Source organism: Diceros bicornis, chromosome 4 (genome assembly GCF_020826845.1).
Source record: "Diceros bicornis minor isolate mBicDic1 chromosome 4, mDicBic1.mat.cur, whole genome shotgun sequence".
NCBI classification, from domain to species: Eukaryota; Metazoa; Chordata; class Mammalia; order Perissodactyla; family Rhinocerotidae; genus Diceros; species Diceros bicornis.
In genome coordinates, this window is record NC_080743.1 from 89,964,425 (window position 1) to 89,987,554 (window position 23,130).

The 23,130-nt window shown below is 39.9% G+C and overlaps 1 protein-coding gene across 1 annotated transcript in view; it reads right to left on the reverse strand.

The window, feature by feature from the left end:
• PAPPA2 (pappalysin 2) overlaps positions 1-23,130 on the reverse strand; it is a 266,866-nt gene that overhangs the window by 40,564 nt on the left and 203,172 nt on the right. The window contains exons 17-19 of the mRNA XM_058540002.1: positions 12,016-12,184; positions 10,175-10,310; positions 8,374-8,483 (exon numbers count right to left, since the gene is read on the reverse strand). Of these exons, the coding sequence (XP_058395985.1) occupies positions 8,374-8,483; positions 10,175-10,310; positions 12,016-12,184 (415 nt within the window). The remainder of the gene's footprint in view (positions 1-8,373; positions 8,484-10,174; positions 10,311-12,015; positions 12,185-23,130) is intronic.

Here is a 23,130-nt window from a genome sequence, read left to right on the forward strand (position 1 = left end):
TTTTAAAGGTTGAGAAATACAACATCATAAGAAGAATCTTGAACCAAAAATGGATCTCAGGAATCCTAGATCGCAAAACGTGAGTGCCCAAGCAAGAAGCACAGGCTAAACTGCACTCTCTACAGCTCTTGTTAGTGCCATTTACCCCTTCCCTGTGGGAAATAAAAGAGGATCTCCAGGCCCTGGACAAACAGGGTTAATGTGAAACCAGCGGGACTCAAAACGGCACTAACATTAAGCTGGTGAGAGCAAAAACACGTTCGTGTTAAAATGTGTGACTGTCTCATTCCCAACGGCCATTTCCAGATGCACATTTAAACAAATAGTCATCTACACTTTGTTAAATATTAATAACTCATTTTCATTGAGCTTTCTCCTTCTAACTTTTGTATTTTAAAATTTCAAAAGACACACACTTCAGGAAAAGAGAAGGTCCCATAGGAAGTTTCAAAGAGAAAATGAGATTTTCTCCATAGCCTGTGACCAACCCACCTATTTGCAGACTTTCATATCCACATTTTAATTCAGTACTATAGGAATTTAGTGCAATTGGAAGAAAAATAATACATGGTGAGATATGAGCTTTATGCAAGATCGCGCCTCCAGGAATTGGAAATTATACATTCTAGAATGCTAAAACCATGCAATAATCAGATTGGAGACATTTACATATATTAATATGTAGGTCTATGAATATATACCTCATAGTCAGTTATGAAAATGGGAATCTGCAATATTTATATTTAGTTATGCTACCATAAACTAAAACTCTCCTTCATAGCTTCCCTAAAGGGGAAATAAATACTATAAGTCCTAACAAATTTTGATATTCAAAATTCTATACTGCAGTAACGTAGAAGGTGACTTGGCTTAAGTTATCATTGCACTAACAAAAAAGGATTATCAAAAATATACAGGATTATACAAATATACAAGGTAAGCATAATCAGGGTGTTCAGCCTACTGAAAAAGTGAGCTATTCTCTTGCACTTAAAGCCACTTAAGCAGAATAATTTGCATATAAACAATGGCTCTGCTACCTACAAATGATTCTTGTTTATGTTTTAAAGCAGGTTCCACCGAACTCTGCTTAGCAATGGTCATGACTTTTATTATTTAAAATATCAATATTTTATACTTTGTTGCTGTCACCAGATAAAAGTAATGACAAATGCAACAGACTTGTCCCCTTGAAAAGCAAATACATGGCAACTTTGTTCCTTCTCATAGCACTGTACCCACCCCCAGACCCCAGCCTAATCAGTCAGTCATTCAATTCAGACCAAATGTATTCATACCTCACTCACTGTGAGCCAGATCCCCCGTGAGCAAGAGGGATCTGAAGATCCACAAAGCTAGTCACTGCCCTCGAGGAGTACAGTCTGCTGGGAGAGGTAGTTTCTAAAGGGTCAGTTCCGCCACATAAAGGGATGCTTAGCCTTGATGTCCTCACACGATGACCACAGCCAGAACACTCTGCACTGAATGGATCAGCTCTCTCATGCCCTCCAAACCTTCTACCCCATCCACCGGTTTTATAAATGCAGGAGTGCTAGTCTTCTAATACTTTAGAAATTTTCAAAATACATTGCAAAGGAAAAAAAAAAGGAAGGAAAAGAATCTGTCTTTACTTTCAATTCTTTTTTTCTAGTGCTCCTTTCTCCTATATTTCCAATTTATTTGTTACATCTTTGTATTTTTATGTAATTTTATTTTATTATGTAATATATGTTCACAGTATAAAATATAAAAGGCATAAAAGGATACACAATGTCTCTCCTATTCTTGTTCCCCAACTACCCAATTTTCTTCATCCTATTTTTAGTTCTTTTTTGTATCATTACAGATATTCTATGCAAATACATACATATATGTATAAAATTATCTATTTCCTCACACAAATTATAGAATACTTTATTTTATTTTGCACTTTGGTTTATTGTTGTGTTTGTTTGATTGTCTTACTTTATTTCAGTTCACAATGTTTTCTGGGGAGAATTCTGTTCATTTTATGGTATCTAGGATGTCGCATTCTCTTGATTGCATAGTATTCCATTGCATGGACATACCCTAATTTACTTAGCCAGACCCACAATGATGGATATTTAGGTTTTTTCCAGTTTTTTGCTCTAACAAACAAAGCTTATGTATAAATCATTTCACACATGTGCAACTCTACCTGTAGAATAAATTCATCATGGTGGAAGTGACAATATCTATATCAATGATTTTTTTAATGTTCTATAGTTTAGTCTTAAGACTAATTCAGACTGGCAACCCTTCTTAATCTCTATAAAATTTGCAAAAGTTTCTGGTAACGGTGTTATGTGTCTTCCTAGATTGCAAAATCCTTGACAACAGGAACTGTCTCCCACGCATATATCTCACCTCGGTGTGACTTAGAGAGAGACGACGTTTTATAAGTATTTGTCAACCACTAAATAGGATGCTGGATCTCTAGGATTCTCCTTTATCTTCTGGCCTATGAAAGTCATTCATTCCATAAGAAAAGACATGCATATGCCATTAATTGAACAACTACTTATTGATCAAAATTGGAGAAAAATTTCAAATGTTTTTCAGGTCCTAACTTTTATAGGCACATTTGTGGTGTAAGGTGAAAGAGGGAAGTGAAAGAGGATGATAAGGAGCGAGGAGGCGGCGTAGAAAGGTTGGTGGAACGTGTTAAATTAATTAAACAAGGAGGCTGTTAGACTGAGGTGGCTCTAATGCCGTTACACCTACGTAAGCACACCAAAATCTAAGCCTGGAAGCGCCTCAAGGTTGCAACATTGAAACCTAACGACAACCAATCACAAACAGCCGACTACGCTTTAAGATACAGCCAATCACTCATTTCCCTACTTTGCTTCCGCCTCTTCTCTGTAATGAAGTAGCTCCCAAGCTTCTGTCAGCAGAGCGCTCCTTACCACTTGCCGGCCTGGCGCTGACCAATTCCAATTGACTTTTGCTCAAACTAACTCTTAAAATTTTTAATAAACCTCAGTTTATCTTCTAACAGTTCAATATGATTTTCTGCTTTTCTGGAATACTTTTGACAAATCACAATCATATATATTACATTTGAAAAGCTACAGAGAATAACTGAAAAAACAGCTTTATAGCCTCTGCCCAGTTTTATCAAATCTTAACATTTTGCTGTATCTGCTTCCAGAGTTTAAGTCACTAGAGATTCAATTAATGTCCCCTTTATGTGTCCCTCCAACATCCTTCTTCTTACTTCCTCACTATTGGTAATAACTATTCTGAATTTTTAAATTATTATTTCTAGACATTTGTATATGATTACAACAATATATTGCCATTATTCTGTTAGCAAGCAACTTCTCAGATGAATTGATTATGAACAACTAAGTGTCATGGACACTTGTTTTGAACTTTCCAAAAGGAAAAGCTTTGTGAGAAAGCCAGTTTAAAGATTTTCCTCTTGGTTGGGCCATTTAAAAAATTTCTAAAAGCAGGGGAAAAAAGAGGAAGAAAAGAAGAAAGAACAGAGGGAGGGTAAAAGGGAGAAAAAAAGAAAGAGAGAGAGAGAAGGGAGGGAGGAAGAAAGACCAGTCAAGGGTTATTAGGATGTAGCTATTGCTAGTTAAATGTCTCATTAAAGGTCACAAGGCTAATGGTTAGCCAACATTAAGGTCTAATACAAAATTGCTCAATTGTTTTTTTATCAGGAATAGTTACTTGACAGAATGGTCTGCTAATCACATCAGACCACAAAGTTCTGTTGCTGCCTAGGTTTGCAATAACTTCCCTATTGCTATATATGTATGCAACCCTAAATAAAATGCAGCATTGTTTGCAGATATATTTGTACTGTAGCTTGTTACCCTGCACTTTGCTTTTCAGTTCCTCTTGCCCGCCCTCCACAACTCTCTTGTCTACTCTTCTGTAGTGATGAGGGACATGATGCCTAGAGACATATTCAAACTGAGAGAGAACAATTCCAGACTTAAAATTGATGAAAAAGAAGACCTCTCCATGACTCATGTCTGAGGGCTCTGTTCTGCCACTGCTGTGTGGCAAGTGTCACTGGAGCTGTTATACGTAACTGCAACCATCAAGAGGACACTTTGGGGGGCAAGGGCAAGAGTTAGGAGATGAGGAGATGGAGGAGAGGGTGAGACCATTTAGTTGGAAATTATGGCTCCGGAAGTGTACTATCTTCTCTTTTTACTCCTGCTTTTCTCTTCCTCTTAAAACATTTTGTTTTTATTCAAGGAATTATTAATCCCTTGGGGACCAATCTGGGAAAACAAAGTCAGAAATTATAAGGTTTTGACTGAGCAATTCTGTGGAAGAACTGCGGAGTTGAGAGAGGGATTCCATGCAGTGTTGAGAATCTTCGCAAACATAACATGTACAGACACAGAAAAATCTCATTAGTTTGGACCTCACTAATTCATAATTATGATATACTAAAAAAAGAGAAACAAAGCATTGTTCAGTCCGTGAAAAATGAATTTACCAAGCAAAGTAATGGGAGAAATGAGATGTTACGATGAATGCTTTTGTACTTCAGAGAGAAAACACGTTCAAATACAATTTAGAAAAACTCATTTACATGCAAACAATTGCCACATTATGTGTAAAAAATAATCTCTCCATGAAATCAGGTTCCTGAGGGACCACTGCTTTACAAAGTAAGTCAAAACATTAATTTTCCTATTTTAAATAGGAAAGTCACGAGACATAATAAAACACTCTCTCAACACAAAGGTTAAGGACAATCATAAAAATTCAACCTTACATAGGCTTTCTGGAAAAATCAAGTTTGCCCTGAGAAATGGCCTTGTGGAGGGAGGAGCTGTTCTCTTCTATGGCCTCTTTGGTTTCACGCAGCAACTGCTTTCTGAGCAACGGATGAAATGAGTCATGCATTGAGGAAATACTGAGGATAAAAGAGAAGACCTTTCTATCCTCAAGAATCTTACAGTTTAGTGGGGAATTGAGATTAGAATGACAGAAAAGAAGAAAAAGGAAAGAAAAAAACGAAGAGGAAAAACAAGGATGAGAAAAGCACAAAGCACTCTCAGCAAAAGTCTGAGGGCAGCTCCTGCCACACCCTGGGCTCAGGCACCCTAGAGTCTCAGGTGACCAGGTTCTGCCCCACAGACACAGGAGGGCAGTCAGGCAGAGGGCCCTTGTTTCTGGGTATCCAAGGGGCATAGGCAATGACACGGACTGGGCATTTGCTGTTTCACTTGCCAGATCCCACTGCTTGGTCACCTTGACTGACACAAACTTATTTAACTGCTAAGAAGCGCTTTTGTCTGGTGTCCTTCCTTTCCATTGGAGTATTTCTCTGCTGATGCCATTACCATAGAAAGGTCTAGATCCCTGTGTGTAGTAGGTGACGGAAGAAAATACCAATACAACAACAAAGGCTCAGGAAGTCCATTTGGGAATTTCAAGCCCTTTCCTATTGTCTCCCACAGCCAGCATGCCCTTGAAACCCTTAAGAATAATAGTATATTTCCATCTTTACTCTCTTCTCGGTCTCACAACAGAAGCTGTTAGAAATTGCTTCTTTAGTCAGAGGTGTTCCAATGGGAAACACTGAATGGCCATTAATTCTCTTCCCAGACCAGTTTGTAAAAGCGGCAGAAAAAAGGCAAATGATCTACACATTTCTGTCTACACACACATACAAACAAGCAAAGAATAATAACAATATTTTCTTTGTCATAGAAATAGTGGATGATGTCTTTTTCAGAGATGAAGGAAATTTCCAAAGGTAAGATTCATACTAAGTGAAGTGAAATTTCATTTTTACCAGACCTATGTGCTAGAAACTGTGCAAGACATTGCACAAGCGTTATTTTGACTTTTTATAATAAGCCTGCAGGATAGATAACATTGTCTTCACCTTTGCTGATGAGGGGAGAGGCTCCAAGGGGGTAGGTCACATAGCATTTGAACCCAGGAGGACCTTACTCTTCCTTTTATGCCAGTCGCTACTGAGTAGTTTTTCATTAAAACTCCAGGCTACCTAAGTCCTCAGAAATTCTTCCTTTAATGAAAAGTCTATTATTCCAGGAGTCAGGTATCATTTGCAGGAATAAAAGCCAGTAGAACCCCCAGAGAAAGGCAAACAAACTTTGTAGGCATCAAAAAGTATACTTGATGGTTCTTTAAAAACAAACTCTTTCACAATAAGGAAAAGCAGTAGTATAAGGAAATATCTATCCAGATTATTTTTGGTAGACTTCATGCCGAGGGAAGGGAAGTGTGAGAATGAGAGGTTCTCATAGTTGAAAGGAGTGACTTCTTTTCTATTTGATAGGCAAACTAACCCAAACATACACCAGGAAAAAAAACAGAAGAGGAAACTACAGCAAACAGCGTGATTCAGGGGAAACCACACTGAACTGCTGAATGTGGAGTCGGAGGAGTTGGCTGTACCTCTTTCTCCATTCCCGGTCAGCCGTGCAACCCTGGACAGAGCATCCAACAATATCTAATTCACGCGTAAAAGAGGGATAATAAAATCCTCCTTTCCTAGCTTACTGGCTTTTGATAAGATTCAAATGAAATTTTATATATATATACACACAATATATGTATATTGTGTGTGTGTGTATATATATATAACTGTGAAGACAATAAAGTGTTATCCAAATGTAAGATATCATTTTCATTACTAAGAATGAAGTCATTGGAAGCAGACTAGAGAAAATGATGCAATTTAACTCATTTGCTCTGTAGTCTCGCCAGATACAAAGGTATCTGAAGTATGGTAGATAGCAGAAATTTGCACGAAATAGGCAATCGTCATTTATTAAACAAATGAGCCAGACTCCAAATAAGTGTGCTTGTACTGAAAATATTTATGTTGCCAGTATTTTATTTTTTTAATAGCAACGTTTCTGAAAGCATTACATCCAATGCAATTACCTTGGATGCTTGTTAAAGATGCATACTCCAAGGCATCGCCAGCCTCTTTGAAGGGTCTGTTCTTTATACAACCTGCCCAAGTGATTCTTAAGGACACTAAAGTTTAAGATTGAGTACAACACGGAACAACCTTCAAGATAAATCAAGGTGAGAGGTGAGTTATAAGAATTTTACGCAATGAGGAGTTTCATTTAATACAATTGCTTTGGTTTTAATACAACTGCTTTGGTTTATAAGGCATTTCTTCTTATTCATGAGGACAAGATTAGATTTTGCACCTCTCATGACCTGCTGAGCGCCAGAAAATGGCGCTGTTCTGAGGACCTCAGAACACAAGAGCAGTAACCTCATCATCATTTCCATTGCTTCCATTGACTTCTTTTTCTTGTTTTTCTGTTACAATTAAGTTTCAATTTCCTAAAAACGAAGCATCTCACATAAGCTTTGTTTGTAAGCAATACTCCCTAATTTCATAATATCTATGAAAGAGCAGAGAGAGCACAGGAAACAGCTTGTTTTCCCACTCTCTGATAATTAGTGTTAACTATTTTATTAATCCTTGGTTTTCTTTTGGCATAAAGAATATTGATTTGGGGGTTCAGGAACAAATAAAAATGCTGTTGACTATATTTTCAACTTTTGAAATTCTGACCTTCAGGGGTTTTTTTCAGGAACAAATTACTCTTAGAAGGTAAAGATGAGGCTCATTTTGTGAGTTACCTCAATTCTTCCCCTATATTGTTGGAAGCAGCTAATTTAATTACTTAATTTTGTTTTCACATAGAAACACGGCACAAATCTCAAGAGTGCACTAAAGCAATAGTACCCACAACAATACTGCAAACTGTGACCAGCACCACGTAGCTTAGTTGTACCCTCAAATCATAAAATCAACAGAAAGCCCAGAGAAGAGGTTGTAGATGTAGTGGATCTTGCTCATGACTGACTTGGAATACCAGAGAGCCCAGAGGAAGGATTTCAGAGGCCAGAAAGGGTGCGAGATAGACAGAGGAAAGGCAATTCTTTTCTTCCTCAGCTCCCTTAGTCATTCTCTCCCTGTTTTCATTTTATTTTCAACTTTTCTAATTCATCCATCCCTTTCCATCTTTCTTTCATCTTTATACGTTTCTTTGGCTTATCTTAAGTTTTTCTGTCCTATTTTTCATTAGTAGTAATTATCCCTTTCAATTTCCTTCCTATATGATCGTTCTTTGTGTCTCTGAGTCTTCCCTCTATCTTATCTTTTAAACTTTCCTTTGGATGTGAGCCATCTTTTGTCTCAAGCTTTCCTTTTTCCTTCTTGATTTTGAGTCCTGCTCTCTAGGAATGATCCATATGGGTGTTTGCTTTAAGGATGCCTTGAAAGCCTCTGAAATACTCCAGGGAATATGCGGTCCATTGAGAATTGCTCTGCAGTCTTACATCTTTGGCACACAAAAATGCGCCTTTCCTCACCTGGACTTTGACAGGTTCCATCCAGTGCTCCAGCGTGTCAGCAGTGATGTTCTCAGGCAGAATTACAGGATCGCTAGGGGGGATTATACATGATGGGGAACACACTGCACCTGAAGAAACAGAAATTTACAGTGGAGACTTGAACTTCCCAGATCTCAGTCTTTTTCATTCTGGAATCAATAGCTTTGATTTTCCTACAGCAATTTCTTTCTACATCTGGGTCACCACATTATTATGGTTATAGGCAGGGCTGATATTCATCTACTATATACTTATAGGGATACTTCTACACTAATAGGTAAAGAGCCACTGCCCCAAGTTAATACGCCTTGCCTCTAGTGCCCCTTCCTCTTTCTGGTCCAGTAGAGTCTCTCCTCCGGAATTCCTGAATCTCTGCATGATCCAGCAATTAAAAGATTAACTCCTGGTCTGGCAGACCTCTAAGACCCACTCCAGGACTCTGGCCAGCAAGTCTATCTTGATTGGTTGGTACCTTTTTAGTACATTTAATATCATTCCTCCTTACATAATTCCCCGAAAGCATATAATTACAGCATCTACTAAGAACTTTACTAGTTGGGGAAAAAAATGGCCCAGAAATTATGAAGGCAGATTTGTAATGTCTGTTGCTACACTGAAGATCATTACATTGGCAGCCAAGAAACCTATGTGATTAAAAGAGGAAGCAGCAGGAAATCAAAAGCAGAGATTTTTGTCATGTGTTGGCCTCCTCAAGGAAAATCTTGCTGTATCCCTTGTATGTGGGGTCCAAATGTCTCCTAAAATTCTATTCAAAGAAGGCACCCTCTCAGGATTCTCTACTTCCTCATCTAGAGATTTGATGATCTCCAAGTTTCTTTTCAACTCTCACTATCTCTATTTTCACTAACTTATTTATAATAACCCAAGGTGCTACATGACTCTATATATGTGAGTGTATGATATTTTAACGAAGAAATTAGATGCCTGGGAGATGAAAATTTGCTCATGAAATGCCACTCCAGAGGCATAGTCTAAGCATCCTGACATTCCATGCCTGACCATGGATATCATGATGCAAAGAGCAATCTGAAATGGTAAAGAACCATTTCAGAAACTAACGAGGTTTCCAATTAACTCAAATTATACCCTTGGCATTACACAAGTTAGAATGACTTATAAAGTTACTTCTTGCTTGTGTAGTTTAAAACTTAGGAGTAATCTCACAGGATTCCTACAAATAGCATCTCTTTTCCATGATTCATAGGTTCACCCAGGGCAAAGTTGAGTCAACACCACTATAAATCAGCTCTGGCCATAGAGACCTTTAATTGCAATTACTTGAATACGAAGTTGCCCACAGGCTCTGGAGCCTGGTCCTCTGTAGAGAAAGAATGACTGAAGAGCAGTGCAAGCAAGTGCAATCTCAAATCATCTCTTTCAGGAACTCTCTGCTCCAGTAACAACCACAGAGAGAATGGAGGAGGAGCCCAGTGCATGCGTGGCGTGTGGCTACACATTCCCACCTTTCCTCTTGGAACTACAACTCCTACCACAAACCAATCCACTCTTAGCCCGCAGTGAAGTGGGTAACGCGACCAGACACCATACAAATGGCTCAGCAGCTGCATCGATGTTATACACATATGGAAGAGTAAAACGAGCGAATCTGCCATAAATTTCATTTTTACTGTAGCAGCTAAGAGTCAACTTGCATTTCCATGCACTCCTCAGAGAGAACAGTGGAACTGGCTCAAGATCCAGCCAGGCCTAATAGAAAGATTACTTGGGAGCAAAATTTGGCAGCTCTTCCAGAACTTACCAATCCCATACCCCTGTTCACACTTGTACTCCACGAAATTCAGCTCTGAGGCAGGTGGTGGACATTCCCCTTGCAGGTTCTCACATAACTTGAACTCCTGAGTCCACAGTCCCTCCTTAGTGCAAAGGATGGGAAGCTAGAATATCAAAGATAAAGAATATTTCATTATTGTTTTATTAACCTCATTTTGAGTGGAGAAAGAAGTGGTCTAATTAAATGGTAGTGTTCTCCAACTTCTACAACCTGGACTAAAAGACACTATTGAAATAATAAATCATGTTGTTACTGACCAAAAAAAAGTCAAGATATTTCTTTGCTGTTTTGATGTGAAGGAATCCTTTCCATGAACAATTTCGTCATTAATAAAACTTATTAATAATGTGTTTTCCTTTGGATATAAGGAAATGATAAGCTATCAACTATAGCCCATCTATTTTGAAATATTTCCAGAAATTTTTTCCTAGATGGTGTTGCTTTGTTTTGATTCATCTATACTATCACACAAATTCTGCTTGTGGCAAATGTCAGATTTTTTTTTTTTTTTTTTTTTTTGTGATCAGCCCTGTGCTAACATCTGTGCTAACATCAGATCAGCCCTGTGCTAACATCTGCCAATCCTCCTCTTTTTTTGCTGAAGAAGACTGGCCCTGGGCTAACATCCGTGCCCATCTTCCTCCACTTTATATGGGACGCCACTACAGCATGGCTTGCCAAGCGGTACGTTGGTGCGCGCCCGAGATCTGAACTGGCGAACCCCGGGCCGCCGCAGCGGAGCGCGCCCACTTAACTGCTTGCGCCACTGGGCCAGCCCCAAATGTCAGATTTTATTTCAAGTTGAGTTTGATCCAGTGAAATCAAGTCATAATTTTTCTGAAGATGTTTTTTGCCTTTCTGCTTGCATAGTCACATCATAGTTGTTTCTGAGCTCGCCAAAGATGTATTAGTCTCTTTTTCCACAAGTGTGCTGGTTTGTGTAACTCTTGGCTTCACACCCCTAATAATCACGAAGTATACTATATGCAGAATGCAGAGAATAGCAGTAACTCACAAAACCCAAGAAAGTAAGATTTTAGAATTATAGATAACTCTTCCTTCATCTGGCCAACTCCTTGAATCCTTACACAATCAGTGCAAACAGATGTGTTTGATTTCTCGAGGGTCTCATTTCGTGGCATATCCTTTTCCCATCTGTCCCGCCGTCCTTTCCTTGGAATGCTGGACACCGAGAGAAAGACATATGCCAGGAGAGCAGTCAAGGTCATTGATCTTTGCCTAGGAAGTCTGCTTAACTTCCTGTCTCATGTATGTACATGGTAATTGAAAAGATTCTAAAATAAAATTGATTTTAGTCACACAACCATGATAAGACTGTTCATTTGAGACCTCTTGTGCCAAAATCCTAGGGAGAATAATCATCAAATCATCAAACAGAGCTTTCAGCCTTGCCTTTGCTCAGGAATTTGTGTTTCGGTTCAGGACTCTGTTCTGTTGAAAAATATAATACAAACATTCCTAGCCAAGTTTGGTCAGTGGTCATACACAGGAGGAAATCACATCGTCAAATCAGAATCCCAGCATTTTCTGGAATTTACTCAGGTACCCAACCCAACAGGCTTTTCTTCTTATCCAAGAGGAAGTTCTGAACTCAGGAGAGAATATTCCAAAAACCTGGTATCTTCTGAATTCTCTATCAAATAATAACACCATCCCTGGTTAGAATCCCAACTTAGGAAGGCCCTGCCTGTTGGGATACATTTAGATCACTTCGACTCAACATTCTTGGACTGGTCATCAAGATTAGAGCACAGCCTGACCCAAAACAAAGTTCAAGTTATCCTTACCCTTTCACTCTCCTGGTTACATTTGAGCACACACTGGCTGTTGAGCTCGAAGCCATTGGTACATTCATACATGCCTTCAAAGACAGGAGAAGGGGGCTCACAAACCACTGGGACGCAGCTGCCTTGCTCCCAGATTCCACCCTCCAGGCACTGTATCTTCAGGAACTTGCTGATAAGACATAAAACAAAATAGCCCATCAGACTCCCTCAAGGAGGTCATGGGAGAAGACTGGGTCCTCAGTAACATTTGACAAGGATTAGCAAACAGGCAGGGGCAGCTGGTTCTTGTTAACCAAATGTCCTACCTTTCCAGTCAAATTTCTACGTCATGGAAGTAAAGACAGTAATGTACACTTTACTAGCAGTGATAGTAGTAGCTGTTGTATAGTAATATTTGAAGTGTTACTCTCAAGAGAGCTTGAGAAATATCAGGGCAGTGTCTAGATTGTTTACAGTTGGGTTTTCTTTAAGCCTTTCATCTTGGAGCAGTCTTACACCCATGTGCACTGGGAGATGCCAGGTAGGATGGAGTACAGAAAGGTTGCCACACACTCAGGGGACTACCCAGAAGTGATCTGAGGATCATCAGTGTTAATATGGTGATATAAGCGATGAAGTAGCCAATATTTACTGGTTCTCCAGAGAGGGGAGAAGATGCAGCAGTGCGGATCTTCTTTTAAAACAGAAGATCTGACTCTGCACCTCAGAAGGGCAAGAGCCTCACTGGAGATTACCATGGCGATTTTGTTTGTTTACAAGTCCGTTTTTTCCTTGGAAAGTTTTCATAGCTTTCATCAGATTCTCAAAGCAGATATGACTGTCCTGGAAGAACTGCCCTTCCTTCTCATGCACAGACATGGCCTCCAACCAGGGGGACTGCGTTTGAGGTAGATGGTAGTCAGCAGAAGTAGGTCTTGCTACTGCTGACTCCATTCCCCTTCTGACCCACTGCCAATTGGAAGGTGCTTTCCATTTTGCTGTCTTTATGCATCCACTTCTGATTCAGAACATTCCTGGTTACAGATAAGCTTGTGATTCTAGAATAGAAATAATCCTTTGGCCATTGACTCAACCACATGGTGGCCTTAAATTGCTACTTTCCAGTCTCACGATGCTCTTTTTTAATTTAAATATGCCCACCATCCACACACTTTTAATCGACTATTGTGCTATTGTACAATGCCTGCTGTGCGCTTCCCTGGTATTCTAATCTTACACTAGCATAACATTTATCTCGTTGTTTTATAAATGTGCACGTCTGTCTTTCCTACTAGGTTGAAAGCTTCCTGAAGGCAAGGATTGTGTCTTATTCTTGTTTTTACTTCCCAGAAACTAAAATAATATCTGGCTTATATTAGGCATTAATTCAATATTTGCCAAACTGAATCATTTAACCAAAATTCACAGTGTGTTAGGCACATTGCAGAGCACATTACATATTTTAACAAACTGAATCATCAGAATACTGCTAAGGAAATAGTATTATTATTTCCATTTTATATGTAAAGAAACATACTCAGAGATGTTAAGTAATTTGCCAAGATCCTACAGCACAGAATGCATTTGATTTCAAATAATTTTAATAAATTTTAATAGTTTAACACTTTAACAATATCTATTTAGAAATAAGTGAAAGAGTATTTAATTTACCATCAAATAGTTATTTAGATTTATGCCTTTATTCCCAGGAATATTTTAGGATAGAAATCTGATTTTATGACTGAAATTATTTAACATCATAGTTTATGTGGACATATACCTACTACCTGTTAATAATAAATACTATTTTTGAGCTATATTTCAGGTGTTTGGCAAGACACCTACATATATTATCTCACTGAATCCCCCAAACGACAGTTAAAGGTAAATATTATTATCCACATTTTAGAGAAGGAAACTGAGCCTGAGAGATTTAAAGCTTGCTCAAAGATCCACAGTAAAATCTGCAGACAGGACTTGGACTGAAGTCTGCTTGCTGCCAAAGCCCGTGGTCCTTCCACCGTGTCAGGTTTAACTGCTCTTTTATGGCTACAGCCCACTTTACATAGTAATAGTATGTCTACCCTATTGAATATCCCAGCCGCCCTTTATCCTAATGCCACATTTATAAGTGTGGCAAAAAAAAAAATTCATTTAAAATTTTTGTATTGAGTAATAAATTACATACAGAAAATTACACAAATATTAGTTCATAGCTCAAGGAATTTTTACATGTGAATATACCTGGGTATCATCACTCAGATTAAGATACAGAAGATTTCCCATCCCCCAGAATTCCCCCTGGTGTTCCTTCCCAATTAACCCACCCACACTCCTGCAACCCAAACTATTCTGACTTTCTTCAGCGTAGATTAGTTTTGCTCGTTCTTTGACTTTGTATAAATGAAATCATACACTATGTACTCTTTAGTATATGGCTTCTTTCCCTAAAGAAAGATGCCATTTAAAAATGTCTTTCCAAATCTATTTTCAGTGGAGGGTTTGCAGTTCTTTTTACCATGATGAAGCTCCGTTTTGTCCCTCTCTTAGACTGGGTATTTCACTCTTCTTGCACACTACCGAGTTTATATCCTCCCGGGGACTCTCTTCTTTCTACCACGTCCTACGGATGAAATCCTTCCCCTACCTCTGCTGAACTGACATCCCCCAGCTGGAGAGAGCAGGCAATACCACTGACAGCAGGGGAGAGGCAAGGCTGTAAAACCTTGCATGTCAGCATGGTTATAAAGGAAAACCCTTGCTTGGCCAGGACGATAATATTTTGACTTCATGTGGTATTATTCTCTGAATTGGTTGGAACACTTCAACCATGGAAACAGTCCTCTCTTTCCTTGCCCAGAGTGAAGAGCCATTCAAGAATGCCGATTTCATATATTTCCTTGCCAGTTTAATAATCTCAGGGGTGAGGGTAGACAGATCAAACTTGGATGAGGAAGAGTGAGTTGGTGTTGTGGGTGGTACCTAGACAACGTGACCAGCCCTGTGCTGCAAACCACCCAATAATATAGTTATACAGTACATATATATATAGTAATACATAATGTATATAATATTATATATTATGTCATTATTTTTATAACAAATATTAATTATGTATATTATGTTATATTATAATGTAATATATATAATATTACATATAGTAATACAGTTATATAGGGAGGGGGAATGTTGGAAGGTAGCAAGGGAAGCAGCAGAGTTCACATTGGTGCACTGGACCTCAGAGAAGGCACTATAAAAGGCAAGAGTAAGGAGAGGCTGGGAGAGAGTCCTGATTCCCTAGGAAATACAGTTTCCTTTCTATAGGGGTTCCTATACCCCCTCAACCTCACGGTTCTCCTTCTCCCAGTTTCTTCTCCCTTATATGGGGGATGGCCTCGTAAGACCATCTCTCCATATGCCTCTCACAGCTTCTGCATGTCACTGGATCAAATAACACGCTTCAGGTCCCACCCTCAGACTTCGAACTAAGCATTTGATTTGTCAGTTCCTCAAGGCCCAACAGCAAAGGCTGTCCCATTGGCTCCATGTCCATGCCTGTCTATCCCTGCTTAAGGAAGGAATCTTGAGATCCTCTCGTAGGGAGCTTGGCACTTGAGTGCCATGGGCTGGTTCTGGCCATTTTATTCCAAAAGAGACTGTGGTTGTGGCAGGAATTCAGAGTGTCCTGGGCTCCTCCCAGCTCCAGGACATTTAGTTTCCACATAGGGCCCTAGAAGGGGACTAGAGCCTATAGCCAGGGCAGGACTTTGACCTCTAGTGCTACCACAGCTGCCTCTGCATTTCTTCTCGTTTGGTGATGTTGAGGAGTAACCGCTGACCCTTTTAAAATCATTAATGAAAAAAGTGGTTTATTCGCAATGGTCCAACTCCTTCACATAAAGTGTATGAATCAAGAGCCAAGAGACACTTTGAAGTCATGAAGTGAGTGGGTTTGCATTTCAAAGAAGGATGGCATTGGACACCAGACCAATGCACACAGGCAGGCCCTCACCAAGACAAAGAATCTGAGACTTTGTGAATAGTCCAATCCAAGTGTCTTTCACATCAAACATTCTACTCACTGACTATCAGCTCCTTCTATTTTCTTCATCGCAGTGGAATAAGGGAGGTTAAACTATCTGATTTTACAGGCAGGAAACTGCATATTAATAACCATGAGGTGACTTGCCCAATGCCACCCAGCAAGCAAGTCACTGGCAAAAGCAAGAATAGAATTCAGAGTTTTCAAATCATAATATAACACCTCGACCATTAGACCAATGGTTTCCAAATGACATTTGTAGATTAGCCCCATCAGAATCAGGCAGAAGCTATGCAAAAACCTAGATTGCCTACATCTCTTGGGACTGGCCTAGCACTCTGTATTTTTAAACTTGCCAGAAGTTTTAATATGTAGCCAGGTTCGCAAACTACTGAAATCTATGCTACTTTCTTATGCTAGTAAAAATAAGCCATAGATGTAGAAATCAGAGGGCAAAATCACCCACCTAACAACCCTGGCCAAAAGACTGGACACTCAGCAAAGACCAAACAGGACAGCTACAGCCAGACAATGCACTCTGCAAGTGGTATCACGAGGAGTTGGGGGTGGGGGAAGGTTTGTATTTATGTTCCCTCTAACTACTCCAGACAAATCACCACAACTTCCAAATTAGAAGATGCTTTTTCCAATTTCCAGAACTTGTGGTATCCACCTAGTGCTGAAAATCCAGCTGCACTCTTTCTGTTTCTTATATCATTGCCAGAAATAAAGATCCTGCAATCAAAACTTGGCTGAAAGTTTGATTGATGTTGCTTGAGGCGCACCATGAGTCTACCCCATCCTTCCATCACCACTGCAGAGTTTTCAAAAGTAATATTTATTTTCCACTGGAGAAAATAAAAGTATAATTATTGAGTCCAAGAGAATTATCACATCTTTACTGATCAAGGGCATCTGGTGTCTCCAATGGGTAGCCCCTCATGAATACTGACAGTAACAGAAAAACAATAAAATATTGAGCACTTAAGTGATAGGCATTGTGCAGAAGAATATGCATCTATATCATTTTATCTTCAAACCTACACTGTGATAAGGACTATTGTTATGTGAGTCCTTGATTCCCTTATCTCCGACAAGCTCTTCCTCAATCATCCCCAGCTCAGTAAATGCTACCACTCTGTTGCTCAAACTTACTATTTAGGAGGCATCCTTGAATCTACTCTGTCTCAATCTTACCTTTTCCCAAGCCACCATCTGATCCTATTCAATCCATTAGCAAATCCTATCGGTTTTGCCTCTCAAATATCTCTGGAATCTGTCCCTATAGCTCTTGAATCTCCACTGCCATGAGCACTAGCCCAAATTCCCATTTCTCATCTCCTAACTGGACATCTCATTTCTCCTCTGGATCCCTTCCTACCCAGTCGGCAAACACGAGGGATATTTTATAAAAACAAATAAATAAATTAGATCACGTCACTTTTCTGCTTAGAACATTTCAATTACCTCCTGTTTAGTGAAAAATAAAATCCAGACTTTCTCGCTTCTCACTCACGAGGTCCTGCATGATCTGGCCCCACTTTCTCTGACTTCATCCTATGCCCCATTCACCTTCTTAAAGCACTTTGTCCACACTAAACTTAGAATCCCAAGCACAACCAAGCTCTTTCCTAACAAAGGACTTTGGTGCCATTCTCTCTGCTCGTGATGTTTTTCTTTTTGCTCTTCTCCTGACTGGCACTTCTTCCCATCTAAGAATAATTTTCGCCACTCCAGATCATCCTTATTTTATACCTCTAATGTTTTTGGTTTTTAATCCAAGCACCTGTATATCTTTCACAGCACGTGTACTCTGTAATTATTTTGTTTATTGGTTTTACTCATTTATTGCCTGTCTTCCCCACTGGAACGTAAGCTTGGTGAGGGCAAGGCTGTATTTACTAATACATATTCAGTACCTAGCACAATGCCTGGTACATAATAGGTGACAATAAACATTGGTTCAATGAATGTATACATGTTTATTTTATAGATGAAGTAAGTAAGGTTTAGAAAAGTAAAATAACTTCCCCAGGATTATCTAACTAGTTAACAGCAGAGCAAGGATTAGTACCATGATCTGTCTGATGCCAATGCCTAAGTCGTAATATGGAAGCACTAGTATTCCTAGACATAGAGCTGCAGATAAATGGCCCCCCTTTCCTTAGTGCATCTGCACTGAGTATCTCAAAGTCCTACCACATAGAACATCCCTATAAAGGAGATGTCAGGGTGAGGAGCAACTGCATTATTTCTATCATATCGATTACCAAACTGAGGCATTAATTGGTTAAGTGTTCTGCCTGACACATGGCCAGTTTCTGAGTCGAAATCAGAAAGCCCCTTCACTCAGATCATTTAGTCCCTTCCTGCTTACAGTGTGGTTCCCGTCAGCAGCACTAGAGTCACCTGGGAGCTGGTTAGAAATGCAGAATCTCAGGCTCCACCCCAGACACACTGAATCAGAACTGACATTTTAACAAGATCCCCAAGTGATTCTTATGCACAATAAAGTTTGAAAAGTACTGATCTAGACCATTTTAAAAGGCACAGTCCTCTACCCCACCCCAGATAGAACCATCAGCACTTCCAAACTCCACGCCAGTTTTCCTCTTAACAAATTGCAGACCTGGTTTCACAAGCCAATATCCTAAATGGAGAGCAGGCAGACTTCAGGCATGACTAGTCCGCAGCCGATCCTAGTTATTCTGCACTCTCGAACACCAGGCCTCCTGATGTTCGTCCCCAGTCCGTTCTACTGGACAAGAAATAGTATTAGCAGGACCATTCCACCAGACACGTTGGCTTTGCCTTTCCATTCTTTCCTCAATCAAAAGTATGCCCTTACAAAGCTCTTCTCCCACCTAAAATAGAGCCTCTCTGTCAGAATAACCAACCTGCTAACTCCTAAAAGTGTGTGGACAGTCCTACTTGTAAGCCCCATCCCTCTGCCTACCTTTGGACTTTCTGTTGCTAAATCTGAGGTCTCCAAATTGGCAGATGCAATAACGCCCTGCCCCTAGGTCTGAATACCTAACTCAAGTTGGGAGCCCTGTCTCCATCTCTCACTGCCACTGCCTTAATCATCCAACTCTCAGCCTCTCTCACTTCGAGTTCAACAGCCCCCACTTAATCTCTTTTCCATGAATCTCTTGGCCCCTTTCATACATTCTCCATGCAGCTGACAGGGTTATCATTCCTAACAAATCTGCTCAGGTTACCTTCAGGTCTAAAAACATCCTGAGATTTCTCCAATGCATGCAATTTAAACCAAACTTATACAACAGCTATTAACGTTATTCTGGAGAATTTTAATATGAATTCCTCTCAGCGTGTGTTTGAGGAACTGGTGATTACACTGAAATGCAGGGGTGACCTGGGCCCCAAACATGGAAACATGAAATAGGAATCTCTTGCCTTCACCATATTTCATCACTGAGTTATTTGTTCCCTCATATGTTCAGTCAACAAACATTCACAAAGCACCTGGTATGTGTCCCCGCATTACACTAGGCCCTGCAGTTGCACAAACAAATATGAAACAACCATAGGGCCAGATTACTGACCTATGGGAGCCCAAACAGGAAGCCACCCACACTGCCTGGGGACATGAAGGAAGGAGGCTGTCAGGTGAGGAGCACTTTGAGATGGCTTCATTAGGTAGAGAAGGAGGAAAAGGGCATGCCAGGCAGAAGGAACAGTTCATGCAGGAACCCAGATGTGTGCAAGGTAGTGTGTGTTTGAAGCCTTGGCCAAAAGTATGCATAAAATGCAAAAGTATGGCGAAAAGTATGCACATACGTGGCCCCTGCTGTGGGGTTGAGGCAGGTAGGAGAAGAGCCTGGGGAAAGTCAGGTGGGACAAAATTCGGCAGGAAAGGGCCACACATTGTATGAATTCAATTTTAGAGGGCGAGTTCGCTCATTTGTAAGAAACCCTCTGGCTACCTTCACAAAGCTTCCAGTTTAAGAATTCTTCCAGGTGTTGTTATAACCCTGCTCCTGGTCAGTTTAACTCACAGACGGTGTGACAGAAAATGCTCACAGTATACACACATACACACACCCTCACCTAGGAACTAATCCCTCACTGCATGTCGTTGTTGCTTTTCCAGAAAGCAAAGCTCTTTCTCTGGTTCTTTGTCCAGAAGCCACAGCAATGATAAAACCTGAACCCACTAAGGAGTTATCAGAACTTCTGGAAAGTTGTGACATCCCTAACGACTTTGGAATTTACACGGGTGAATCCTGCATTTGCAGTCCTCCTAATAGCCCATACCTCTGATGTGGGCTAGAATGAAAAGGCTGGTTAACACTCTCTTTGCCAATTTTCCCTGACTGAAGAGGAAGAGTCAGAGGTCCCAGTGGCCTTCAGCAGGCTTTTAGTGGCTACACTGAAAAAGCAGCAGGCTTTTAGTTCCCATCAGAAAGATGGTGTGGCAGAGGGTTAAGAGCAGATGATTTGGAATCAAGAGACTAATGCTCAAACTGCAGCTGGGGCTCTTAATAAATCTCCAACTTTTAATAAATTATTTAACCTTCCTTGTCTCTGTTTTCCTATCTGAAAAATGAGGATAATAATAGTTTTCTTACAGGGTCATTAGATAGTTACATAAGTTAGCGTATATAAAGCATGTAGTACAATGAACAGCACATACATGCTCAACAAGCAGCAGAAATTATTAGCTCTGAGGACCAAAGGATCTACTCAGCCACCCTCCTTCTCTCTCTGTCTCTGTCTCTGTCTCTGTCTCTCTGTCTCTCTCTCCCTGTGTGGGGTGTTAACATTCTACTCAGACTTCCCACCCTACCTAATTCTTCAGATTTTCATCCCACCCAGAATCCTTCAGGAGACAGTTCATAAGTCAGTTTGGCCTGACCTGACCCCATCACTAGAGAGCAAAGACAAGGTCACAAACAAATGCTCATCCTGAGACACTGCTCACCCTGAGACTCCTGTCGCTGGAGCCTGAGACAGAGGATGGGGTAGGAGAAAGGAAGCGAAGAAAGAGCACCAGGGAGAGAAGTTATGGGTTGAAGAAAGTCCTATTGGCTTATATACACCAATTCAGTGCTTACCCCTATTAGATTTTAAAAACTATTTTTCCTCATTAATAAAGAAATCAGCAGTCAATATAATATCGAAGGAGGAAGGACAGTTTTACAAGATGCTCCCTAGCTTGGGATTGAAGGTCACAGAGAAATTTACGAGTTCAACAAACGCTGTGTTTGAAGCGAAGGCCTGCGTGCCAATCATCAGAGCCCTGTGAAGCCTGCCGGGATGAGCTGGCCTGCACCCAGGTGTGCATTTGAGTGGCCAAGGCTTGGAGCAGAGGTTCAGTCACTTTGATGCCAAAAGAAGCTGTAATAAATTAGCCTAAAGCTCATATTATCCTACAATGGCAAGAGAATTGAGGATTCCAAGGACAAACTTTAAATGTATTTACTATAAACACTAATTATAAAGCCAGACAATGTCTTAACGGAAAGAAAACAAATTTCTATTTCTCACAGATGCATGAGTGTACATAGAGATTACAGTGTGTCCCTTAATCAGCAAACCCTAGAGAGCACACGTGTGTGTGTATACATATACATATAGGTTTAGCATCTGTTCATATATGAATATGCACAATGTTACGACACAGAGCTTGAAAATTAGGTAGATCATTTTACTAATCATTCAAAATTACAAATCCAGGATACTCAAGGAGTTTTAGCATTTGCCTTAACTGCACATTTCTACTTCATTAGCCAAGTCTTTCTTTTCCTTCCTAGGTAGGATAAAAGCAGTTAAATCTCAGAGATTCCAGCTATGGTTCAAAAAGATCAAAAGAGCCTAAAAATCTAGGTAATGTCTCCAGGACAGGCCCTTCCCTTCCCCTCCCAGCCCAGTCAGACCTTATTTGCCCACTCTGACTTTTGAAGTACGTCCAGCTCTATCTTGCTGACTATTTCATTTCCATTTCTTTCTCCCCACATCTCCCTTTTCTCTTTTCATGGTCTACTTAAAGCCTCTGCAGTATTTGGATAAGTCACTGAGTTGACAGTGGGATGAAGAAGCACTCAGAGAGGGTTCTGACTGGGGGAAGGAAGTACATATATTTTTTTAATTTAATAAACTTTCTGTTTTGATGTGTGTGTATGTTTTATAGACAGGGGCAACACACTCCCCCAGCACCCTTGATAACTGAAGACCTGTACCTCCCACTTGGAATGCCAACTTCAGTTTTCTGGTCTCTGTTGTTTTCCTGGAGCATAGGAACCAACCACAGATGGGAGACAATAGCCACTGATAGAAATGTAGCTGAGTTTATTCCTTATTAAAGAAGGTTGCCTGTTACATACAACAAAAACAACAGTCATTTTGCAAGGGGCATTAACCTGCTGGAAATGATGATGATGATACTGTTGCTGCTGCTGCTAAAAGCAACAGTAATAATAATAATAATAAAAGATCAGCTACTACTAACCTTAAGCTCAGTACGACTAAAAGCTGTGCTTAGCTCTTTACATCTATCATCTCATTTAATCCTTACAAAAACCTGTAAGTCCTATTTCCTATTATCTCCATTTTGTACCTAAGAACAGTGATGTTCAATACAGATCAGTAACTTGCCCAAGGTCAAAGAGCTAATAAATAACAGAGCTGGGATTCAAATTTAGATCTCACTAACCCCAGAACCTGTGTAATTAACCACTAAGCCAAGAGATAAATCTCGGACTTCTTAGCAATTTGACTAAAATGTCTTCTGTAGAAGTTTTAGGGAAGTGCTTAATCTTTAAACCCAATTCTAGAAATCTTAAAAACGTACTCTGTATTCTGTTTTCAAGGAAGACCTAGATCCAATCCTCCTGGGTGTGAATGGAGAATAATTCACCGAAACCCATCGAAAGGAAGAGAGTGAAACCTTGGCTGTTCATTCAGACCAGAAGTATTGCGCACTAAGATGGTGCCTATGTAGCATTTGTGTTTATAATATATTGCTGCTGCTTTTTATTTCCTGGTGATAATAAATTGTTAGGTATCACTTCTCTCAATGGTATCATACCAAAGTGTTAACTTTTCTCATTGATTCTGTTGAGATAGAAAAT